Genomic DNA, 11,323 nt, shown 5'->3' with positions numbered 1-11,323 from the left:
GTTGATTATGAGAGGAAATGGCAGTGATCCTTCCAAACAAATTCATAAGTTTGATTTAACTGATTAGAATAAATGTCACCAAAGACTTAAATGGCCACGCATCCATACCTCCATTAGCCAATACAAATTTGAAAAATCAAATATCCTTCGTAAGATATCTATTTCATGACAATTCATGACAATTGAAAAAAAGCAACAAGGAAACAAAACTCTTTCAAGGTAAAACACCATTTAATTCTAGTTATTAAAACCGACTAATATGATTTAAAGTTCACCACCTTCTCTGTCTGAGGAGGGCTTTATGTATTTGCTACTAATAGTCCCAATGAAATGCCAGAATATTTTGCAGATGAAAAAATATTAGCAACTAGCCACCTAGACAATAAGTGATTGCAGACAAAGACAGCTAACACTATTTTCCTATCATGCAAAGCTGAATCTTTATCTTTTGAGCATCACAGTGAGATAGTGTTAACAGCATTGATACCACAGCTCTGGATCAAAGAGCAGTACTTCTTAGTAAACCAAACTACATGGCTTTGAAACAAATACTTCAAATTTCCTTTTTTTTGAGAAGGTTACTTAGAAAGAGATTGCCCGTGCCAGGAACAGTGAAGCAGCTGCCACATATGTTCTGTCATGGCAAATATCTAGTAAGAAAGAGGAAAACGCTGTTCAAGAAGAGGGCTCTGCTTGTGATACTTGCTGGCTCAGGGCTTGTTTCTTCCGTGCCACAGCCATACGCAAGGCCTGAAGAATCATGTTCTCATTGTTCATGATGTTGTAATTAGTCAACTTCAGGAGCTTGTTGAAATCTTCTGCTTTCAGTGACACCTCCCTGGTTGAGTATGGAGAGCAGAAACTGGAGATATCAACCTTGCCCTGTTCCATTTCAGCAGCACTGCGTGACATGCCTGTTAAAGGAAGAAAAGGAATATGCTTGTACAGTCCCACAAAAATACCATACTCTGATAGAATATGTCAAGAATAATTTGGAGAGATCACAGATGCAATTGCTATGAAGATAAGTGCAGTGTTATGATCTCTGTAAAATCTACTTCTGAACAAGGTCTATTGGAATGAATAATAAATAAATAGTAATAATAATAAAACAAGGTGTCATTAAATGTCATTCCATTGCAGTCAGCACCGTCTACTGGCAAGTTGATGGCACATCACCCTATGTTGTCACTGGTGCCACTGTCTTACTCTGCAGGTTCTTGAGTAAACACAAAGAGAAAGGAACAAAGAGGTATTAGTAGCCTTGGAGATCATCATAGAAACAAAGTCGCCATCTCAAACACTTCTGCAATGTATTCACTAACAGGAACAAGCAAACAAACAAAGGATTTTTGTATTGGGATGAGGAACAAACGCCCAAGGAGTGAGAAAGTTCATAGGGTCAATAAAATTAGCTGAGCACTGTTAACTTACCAGGTGCTACATTTGTTTGAAAGGTGTCATTCACTAATGGAAAATAAAGCAGCAGAGGAGCTCCTGGGGTGTCTGCACCATCAAACATGTAGCACTCTTTCAGGCTCTTCTCATCGTCCTTCAGCCCAATGCAGGGGAACGGAATTCCCTGCTCTGCGAAGTATCTGCAAGCCTGCTCCAGGGGCTGGTCATGGCCCAACAGCAGCAGCATAAGGAACAGAAAAGTTACCCAAGGTCAGGTTGCTGTAATTCATGCCAAGTTGCACAAAACAAACTGAGAGCACTGGACAGCCAGCAATAATGTGAGCACCTGCAGCCCGAGGGACTGCTTTTATGTTGCCTGAGGAGCTATTTGGAAATAGCCTTATAGGAAAACACCTAATATCAGGTGGTTTAATGAGAGTTTAAATATGTACTAAGGCATATCTCTAAAATGGGAACATGATTTAGGAAAAGAACAGATAAATTCAAACCATATTATAGACCATGAAAGGAGAACTAAGTCAGAAAAATGTTGACCTAAACAAAACTAAATTTGCTGTCCATGACAGTAAGATTCAAAGTCACATTATCTGTTTATACAGCAGTATAAATTGTGACTTGACCTCAATAAACTTTAACAGGGTTTTGAGACCAATTTACTCATTTCTATAACTTTGAATTTGATGAGTAATATGAGATAATAAAACCTAACATGTTTTAGACCTCAAAATATAGCACTAAAAGCACCTATCAGAAAGTTCATTTGTGATGACTAACTTTGTTAAATTGCCTAACAAAACACTGAAATACCACCTCAGTTTGAATTAAATATTTCCAAAAGACTTCAAAGCACAAGAAAGAAATACAGTGCAAGAGATTATACTTTTCTGGTGCAGTTCAGAGCCGTATATTTTTCAGCGACATCACAGAGTACCATTAAAGTTTCTTCTACTTGAAAAGAATGATGGAACCTGAATCAGTGAACTTTGTGTATTCTGTGGTTCAATTGCAAAGCCTACATCTATCTGTTTATGTGGTGAATACCACTTTCAAAATCTATATAACCAAATCAGATTTCTGCAAACATGGTAAATCCATTTGATGTCTTGCTTTAAGCCTACTATTTAAGGAGAAAAATTGTATGTATTACAAGAGATAAAAATAAAGATTAATAAATTCTTCACTCACTAGGTTGTTCTTGAAGAGCTAGAAAATCACATACTAAAATAAAAAGAGCAATAAATTTTACATGTTTAAGCACAATGAAGAATAAATTCAGCATCTGAATCACAAAGTTTTCCCAGATATATTTGTGCTATTAAATCTTACATATAATTATAACAGAAGTTGAAGCTTGACCTTCATAACTTCACTGTGCCAATCTGTATTTCATGGATGAAGTGGTTAGGGCTATTTCAAAAGTACTTTGAGAAAAATAGATATTTTCCCCTCTAGAAATTTCCATTCTTCTTCTCAGGTTTGAAAACAGCATGTTACCAAATTCCACTAAGTTCCACCTGTCTGAAAGTTGTGGAAAGCAAAGGAAAAACCATAACTAAACAAAAGCAGTTTTGAGACCTCACCAATGTCTGTGATCCACCCGTGTAATTTAAGTGTATGATGACATCCACTTTCCGTTCTGGTCTCATAAGGGGTGGGTAACTGGTTTCAAAGAAGAAAGCTGCATCCACCAGCTCTAAGTGTTCTGTGTTGCCTCTCAGGTCGTTGGGAGATGTGTCTAGTAAAGTGTCTAAAAAATACAAGATTCAGAGCTATTAGCAAATCTGTCAAGTTAGAAAGGAACTTCCCTTTGCTTTAGTGTAGAGTGCAGAAATCCTAAAGCTGCTTCAGCCTCTCCACTCACATTTTGTTGGTGCTTCCAAACCCATGAACTACAAAAAATCCTAGGCAGGGGTTTTCTATTTGCAGCATCCCACCCCAGCAATTTTCATCCTAGTGAGGACTTTCAGTACTGAAACTGAACAGCTGTGTTACTGAAAGTGAAAGGTATGAGGAGTGACTTTGTTCTCCCTCTTTTCTGTAAGCACTAACATCTAACCACAAAAAACACTCAGTTCTGCTCAGGACATATAAATGTCTCTCGATAACTCCCAGGCCCTGTTGCCCACCCCAATGACTGCTGAGACACGTAGGCAGGAGTGCTGTCCACACCTTTCCATCGTGTGAAATGCTCATGCTGGATGTACTCGTTGTGCATCTGGAAGCCCCTTAGGAAGTTGTGATACTTGGAGACAGCAGGGCGATCCGTCAGGATATCGCGGAGAGTTGTAGAGAGGCCACTTGTAGGAGTGAAAACACATGTAGCCATCTCGTATGGCTTCTCAGGTAAGTCTGGTTGTTCCTCTAGAGATACATGGCATAAATGACATGCAGTTGAATTATAACCACAATTAAGAAGAGGCTAAGCACAAAGAGGTGAAATGGTCAGTGAGTCTTCTGTACCAAAAGTAATTGTTCAGAGCTCTCAGCATTGTGCTATTTTGCCTTATGATCTGCTGTAAGTTCCGGTTAATTTCTTAACAAAAGTATATATTTACCTGTGTTTTGTAAACTCTGATTGGCAAAAGGAACATTTTTATCAGAAAACAATATGATTTTGCTACACCTGAAAGCAATTCGCTTTTCCAAGCTAACAACAAACAGGGAAAATACTTATATGTTTTAGGGCATTACTGCTTTTAGATTCCATGTAGGATAAATATGAAATTCGAAGCTTATTTTGAAAAGAATGGGAAAAAATAGCATTTTGCTTTCAAATTAAATATTTTTACTTGTGAAAAACAGTCTATTCTAGTTGGTTTGGGTGTAGACACCTGAATTCAACAAAAACTTGTAAGTTATTTATATGAACCCAAACATAGGATCAACAAAAACTTGTAAGTTATTTATATAAACCCAAACATATGCGTTTGGGATTTTTTCATAAAAGACAGCCCACAGAAATGTGGCCAAAGTCTGTTCATTGGCTTTGCTTGAATTTTAATGTGAAGAGGCTCATGAGTATTTTCAAGGAATGATCTTTCAGTACAGAGCTGCCTCTCTCAGCTGTTCTAATAGAGCTCCACTACATTGACTTTGTTTGACCTCTACTGAATCTTTCAGTTTAGTCAGATTTTGAGTGAGGAATGCACTATGCAGGGAAAACACATGTTGAAATGGAAACACTTAAGCTTCTCTCTGGCTAACAAATAGATGATGTGAGGCTTGGACAGAAGTATTTCTTTCTATGTCTTTTAAACAGAGCCCATTATGAACCACCTCAAGTATCCATCCCTCTCCTTTGCATCAAGCGCTGTCTGATGGTGCCTTTCCTTCTTATAACAATCGTACTATCAAATCACTTGATTTTTCTGGTGCAACACATAGCCAGAGACTCAGAGCACCAGGATGACAGAAAAACTCAAAGCATGAGAAATGTGAACTATCAGAGAGGCCTGAAGGAGGGTACTTTGATTTACCTATTTCAGTCACTTTGTCTTGGGTCCACCTGTGCCAGAAGTCCTCTGAATTGTCAGCTGCATGCCAGGCATCCAAGAGATTTTTGGAGAAGATACTACTCCACATTCCTAGGAAGTAGGAGAGGTATATTAAGAGGTGCTGAGGTAAACACAAGGAAGATCTACTAAAAACTGCCTTCTGCTCCTTCCACAGCTCTTCTCTAACTTATTCATATTTTTAGCCAATTTTTGCACAAGTCCAGACATGTACTTTTGTGGTAGATCTAACTCCAAAGGTAAACTTATTTCAGAAAAAAAATGAGCCTTTTCCTTCCCACCATGTTTTACCTGGAACATTTTTAAATTTTATATCATCATTTTCCTATTTTCATTTCCTTTTTCCTTTGCTAAGGAAATATTTTCAGCTAGCTTTTTCTCCAAGTCCCCCCTTTCTTGCCCCATTTCTTCTCAGCTTTTCCTTTAGCTTCCACAAAGTCTCATAGATTTTCAACTTTGATATTTATTTTGGCAAGTTACAGGAAATAATGATGCTTCAAAAGCACTCACAGAGGTACATGACAACTTACTTGCTATTTTAGTTTGACATTTTCTTAAACCAAATGACAAAACCACCTCAGCTAGTAAGAGCAGTTGAATGAGTCTCATAAGACACAAAATCATAGAATATCCTGAGTTGGAAGGGATCCACAAGTATCATCAAGTAAAACTCCTGTCCCTGAACAGGACAACCCCAAAAATCACACCATGTGCCTGAGAGCATTGTACAAACACATCTTGAACTCTGGCAGCCTTGGTGCTGTAATCACTTCCCTGGGGATCCTCTCAGTTGACTGACCCAGTACCTCTGCTGCCATGTGCATAACAAGAGGTTTCTGGGGACTGATCTCCCAAATCATTAGTGTTTGTATTAAAATCTGGTCATTCCCCCAGGCTGGTGAGTCACCTTGCATGAAGCAGATCCGGGACTCAGGGAGCTTCTTCATCAGGCGACCCATGAAGAACTCACTGCCAAAATCCTCCGCACGAATGAAGGCACCGTACTTCAGGAAACCCACCTCATATGGTGTGAACTCCACCCACTCTGCCAACACATCCAACAACAACATTAGCTCTGCTACTAAAAACAGTCCAGTTGTCAGAATTGGAATAAACCTTTCAGGTATCAGCTCTCACAGTCAAGATGGCTTAACACATGTGCTCACCAAACCCTGCTGACAGCCGTCACTGAACTATCACAGTCTACAGGTTAGTGAAAGAACGATGTCAGGGCTAAGGGAAAATTCACCTTCTTCTTTTTATCTAGCAAGGGCAAAGTTTTCTCATTGAAGGTAGACTAGAACAGATTGACTTCTATTGCTTTTAGCCAACCATGAAAAACATAGAATCACAGAATATTTAGGGTTGGAATGGACCTTGAAGATCATCCAGTTCCAATCCCCCTACCATAGGAAAGAACATACAAGCAAACTTAAGGCTTCAGTGAACCACTTTCAAGACCTCATAGCATTTCTGAGATTGCATCACAGAACTATGTTGTGTTATTAGTCTGAAGTTAGAATCTGAATATACACAATCACATGCCAAGAGATCTTACAAAACACTGAAATGTTGTTGTCTATCCTGCGACTGCCCAGTTACTCTTTGCATTTCTGAACAGTACTTCTGACTTTGAGTGAGAATTTAAAACAATTCACCATTGTTCTCTGAGGTCTTTTCCAACCCGGTTGATTCTATGATTATTTACAGTATCCCCACATTATATCTCCTCAGGTGAAAACATAGCTCTTTTTCAGAACTGAAACATTACCTCTAAAATCTTTAGTAGCAACTTTGTCCTTGACATTGAGGGCAAGGTAGATTGGCAGCGGGTTCTGACCTTGATTCACTGCCCGACGTTGATCAGAAAGTCTGTGAAGGCTTTTCTGGATTTGAAAAGAAAACTCCAAGAGTTAGCCAATAATCAGTATCTTAACGGCATCATCTCATAAAATCTGAGTATGAGATCTGATTTTCCTGAATTTCCACCTGAATTTCCTTTCAGGAATGCTTGAATAACAGAGGATAAGAAAATGCTTATGGAAGCAGGAGTAATACATACTTCATCAGTTAATCATAAGAGTTCTTCAAGGAAGCATGTTAATGACCCTTCTAATCAAGATTCATGCTTTAAAAATATCATGTTGAAAGTTTACATCCACAGAGAAAAAAAAACTTGAGTTGTCCAATACTAATAACTTACACATGAAATGGAGATTTTGAGTCTATTTCAATGAAATTAAATTCTATCAAATATTGCTATGCAGCACTGAGGCTGGAAACGCAATATGAAATATGAATTGAAATGATGAGTTTCATCTAGACAAAATATAAACCATGTTTGCAGGTTTTTAAAGCAAATTAGCTTTTTTCCAGCTATCATCAAGGCTGCTAGTTAACATGGAAAGATTTGCTTATGTCATTACAGCAAAATTACAAACTAGAGATCCTGAGAAATCAAATTCAAAGTAGCTGAAAGGCATCTGCAAAATTACAGTTTCTGTAGCTAACAAGCCTCAGGAGCTCTGGATCTATATACTTTCTAATTACTAAATCATGAACTGCTGTATATATGAGGCACATGTGCAGTACATGCAAGTTATAACTGCAGCTTGTGTAAATATCGCAGCCTTGGAGAGTTAAAAGCCTGGAGAGATAAAAATTACCTCAGAACCTGAAAACGTTTCTTGGACAGCTATAGAGTTAATTAGTATGCTGGTTACTTTAGAGCTACTCTGAGCATTTTTATGTCACATTCAATCATATTTTAGGCTCCAGTGTAGAACTACACTGTGTTTGCAAGCTATTAATGTAAACAAGCAGTGTTCTGCCTACATACCAAATACAGTGTTATTGACCAAGTGCCTCTACTTAGAGCTTTAGTTTCTTCTAATGGCCATATATATTAAGTCAACAATTTTATGAGAACAAATATGTATAGACATTACCCCATCATTTAACATGGCTTCAATCATGAGCCCCCACAGATCAATAAAAGATGTTTTATGTCCTGCTTGGGTCCTTTGGCTCAGTTCTCTGTAATAATTTCTCAGACTCTTCAAGCAAAAAGCTCCCATCTTGCACTTGGATGCTTGCTTCCGTGCTTCGATAATTATTTCTCCAAGATCCTTACGTGACCAATCAGCATCTTCATACAGCTTTGTCATTGTCCTGCAGGCAGGAAACATGAAGGAAAGCCGAAAGAAATAAAGAAGATGCGTTTGAAACTCAGTGGATACACTTTGAAGAGCTCTGGGCACTTACTCTTTTATCTTAAGTTACTCTCCTCTTTGAACTTACTTCGAGCAGAAATGCAAGTCTAAAGGCAACCAGTCAAAAATCACTTGATCTGGGATCCAACACAAGCAGCTATGCCAGCTGTCTATGCTGTTTCTGTCCAACAATAAATAACCATAAAGGACCATTTTGCATACAATTAAGGTGGTTTGCACTTCCAATAAATTCTCCTTTTTTTTGGTTAAGGGCAACTTTTCCAGTGATAACAACTGTATGATGCACAATAGTCCTTTCATGGGTGATCCTGGCATTCATAGCCCAAAGATGTAAAAAATAAGTCAATAGACCCATTTTACCCTTGCTGAGATCTAGAAAAAGTGTGGGTTTTTCTTAACAAGATCCAAGCAACAGTATCAAAATGACTCCTCACCATGTTGTGCCAGACGAGCCACTGATGTATGAAATACAATCCAGTACACGCAACTTTTGAAGACCCAAAATGCTTCCATACATGGCAGTGAGTGCTCTTATCCCACATCCTGCTGTAGTCACAGCCACTATAGGCACCTGTTCAACACCAAAAAAAAAGAGCAGAAATCGTAGACTGAAAAGTGACATTAGTGTACAAATAATGTCAAAAGATCACAGAAATGTGAAAACAACATCCAGGCACTAGTAAAATAAAACACATAGAGATAAAACAAAATTGCTCTATGAGTTATAATGTTGCTGGGTAACCCTGTGGAATGTAGTAGATCTTGGCACTTCAGGAATGATGTTTAAGAAACACAGACCAAATTCATTGTGTTGAAACCCCTTCAAATGATTCACTTGAAAGGCAAGTGAAAACAGAGGCTTTGCTCAAATGAACAAACAGTTGAACTCTCCAGCTGAGGTCACTGTGGTAACAAACAGTGCCCTGCTGGAGAAGCTGTAGTCAAAGGTCCTCACTTCTCACCCAGATGGAGGTAAAAAAAATCATTCCTCATCTGCAGGCATGAGAGAAAGGAGAGAGAAAATTCCCCAAACAGTGCGCTTCTTGGTTACCTCATGCTCTTGCAGATCTTCCTCTAGATGAAGAACATCCTTTAGTGCAGCGGCAACTACCTTCCTCCGCTTTTGTAGGAAATTCTGTTCATCAGTGCACAGATCATATCCCAGACGGACATCTAGGTTTCTTGGCCTGTAACACAGACCCTGAGTCCTGAGACCAGGGTACAAATATTGTTATATTATTGATTGCCATGGACAACTCCAGATGTACTTGTGTATGTTTACAGATGAGTTTGTGGACAGTATAATGCAATAAATGAGAAAGAATAACACCACAGTCAGGCCTCTGCTGATTGCTGTAGGTGCTAACAAGAATGCAAATGGAAAGGCAAAGCAAATCACAACATACTGTCCTGGTGTTGTATCTACAACTCATTTCTGGTTTTATTTGCTCATATAATTAATTTTTCAAGTTTCAATAGTGCTGCCATACATGCCTGTAACTAGATAACCACTATCAACAGGCACTGCAGTTGATTAGGGAAACTGCTACTATGCCTTGGAGATATTTTGTTTGTATAATTCAGAAATCAGATTTCTTTGCTGCTATCTCCATCCATGGCCATAATAGTGCACACAAAACAGGATCATTTATGCACTAACAGCTTGGAAATTTGGAGGAAAGGGGACCCATGATTTAATTTGCCATCAATGAAAAAGGACAACCTTACAAATAGAAGCCTACAAACCAATAATGGACTCACACATCTGCTTACAACTGAGCCTGCATGGACCTCTGTTGATTTCAAATTAGCTTTGTGTAGGAGCAAATATCTCCCAGTTACAGGATCAGGTCTTGCTGGAGACTCACTTACCATTCACTTGCCTTTGTGTACAAGTCAATTGTCCTGTCCTGCAAATCGCAATACAAACAGTGTAAGCATGCTCAGGTCATTAATCCTGCTCCTTCCTCCCCCGCTCCATCTAGGGCCATAGCTTCACTATTGTTGAATTCAGCAATATAGCTGGAGAATCTAGTCAGCAATGGTCTGGGCTGTGAGAGACACTAAAAAGTTCCTGCAAAGTCTGGATTGAATAAAAATATGCCATTCACCCAAGCTAGATGGGCTTAGGGCCACTCAGTTTCTCATAGTTTAACCTTCATTGAAAGTAGGGCATCTGAACCACACACACATGGATGTTCTCTGTTTTATATTCTGCTTCAGGCATTCCCTTTACAAATGTCTTAATTGTCATATTCATTACTGTTAGCTTGCGTACTGTGTTGATGAACATATTAGATGTATCTTGAGAAAGTTAGTATAAACTCAGAACAGGGTTGCACAGGGCATGCCTGGAACCACAAGCAGAACAAAAGAAAAAAATAAATATTGCCTACTTGCAGTCTGTCATTCTCACCTTACACTGTAGCATGCCTCATGTCTGACAGGAACTGAATCACTGAACTGTAAGACTCATCATTCACCAAACTAAATGTGTGCTGGGCTGGTTTTTGTTAAGGAAGGCTGGTTCTCACCTCTGCTATTGTTATTTTCTCTTGTATTGGAAGCGAGTTCAGAGGTAGAGTCACAGACTCATTCATATGCCTTTCATTTTGACTTGATGTAGACTGGAAAATAGAAATAAATAAACAAAACAGTTACTTATTATACAAAACAGGACGAAAAAGGAGGTAAAAACAGTCTCCCCTGTCACACTTAATTCCCTGCATACATAGACCTGTGCATACACTCATGTCTTAGTGGTCCCCAAAGATATACAGAGCAAAGGGCCAGCTATACACTGGTGGCAATCACGTACCCTGCTGAGTCGCCTCCGCCGCGGCAGAGCCACAGTGAGCGCCGACTGATTGTACTTGATGTAGTGGAACCTGGCAGGGGAGGTCGGGCAGAGGCAGGAGCTCAGCGTGTGGGTCTGGGTTCCTTCATATGACCCATCCACGGTTAGTGCAAACTTTCTCTCTGAAACAAAGGTGTTTTAAAGTTAAGTTCTTCCAAAAATGTGGATAACTTGTTTGTATGGTGTGCTGGTTTGAGCTGAAGTAGAGTTAACTTTCTTCACAGAGGCTAGTATGGGGCTATGTTTGGGTTTTGTGCAGAACACAGTTTATAATGCAGAGATGTTTTTGTTATTGCTGAGCA

The 11,323-nt window shown here is 39.0% G+C and overlaps 1 protein-coding gene across 1 annotated transcript in view; it reads right to left on the bottom strand.

Annotated features, from left to right (window-relative positions):
* Positions 1–675: 675 nt before the first annotated feature.
* Positions 676–11,323, bottom strand: part of LOC103801367 (cytosolic phospholipase A2 epsilon-like) — a 25,514-nt gene continuing 14,866 nt past the window's right edge. Inside the window, exons 8-20 of the mRNA XM_009073780.1 lie at positions 10,983–11,143; positions 10,699–10,791; positions 10,037–10,074; positions 9,216–9,372; positions 8,599–8,735; positions 7,880–8,102; positions 6,703–6,817; positions 5,839–5,976; positions 4,896–5,003; positions 3,589–3,780; positions 3,000–3,166; positions 1,435–1,618; positions 676–914 (exon numbers count right to left, since the gene is read on the bottom strand). Coding sequence (XP_009072028.1) covers positions 676–914; positions 1,435–1,618; positions 3,000–3,166; positions 3,589–3,780; positions 4,896–5,003; positions 5,839–5,976; positions 6,703–6,817; positions 7,880–8,102; positions 8,599–8,735; positions 9,216–9,372; positions 10,037–10,074; positions 10,699–10,791; positions 10,983–11,143 — 1,952 coding nt within the window. The remainder of the gene's footprint in view (positions 915–1,434; positions 1,619–2,999; positions 3,167–3,588; positions 3,781–4,895; positions 5,004–5,838; positions 5,977–6,702; positions 6,818–7,879; positions 8,103–8,598; positions 8,736–9,215; positions 9,373–10,036; positions 10,075–10,698; positions 10,792–10,982; positions 11,144–11,323) is intronic.

This window comes from Acanthisitta chloris, unplaced genomic scaffold (assembly GCF_000695815.1).
Source record: "Acanthisitta chloris isolate BGI_N310 unplaced genomic scaffold, ASM69581v1 scaffold774, whole genome shotgun sequence".
NCBI lineage: Eukaryota > Metazoa > Chordata > Aves > Passeriformes > Acanthisittidae > Acanthisitta > Acanthisitta chloris.
The sequence above is the reverse complement of the archived record's forward strand: the minus strand, read 5'-3'. Positions and strand labels throughout refer to the sequence as shown.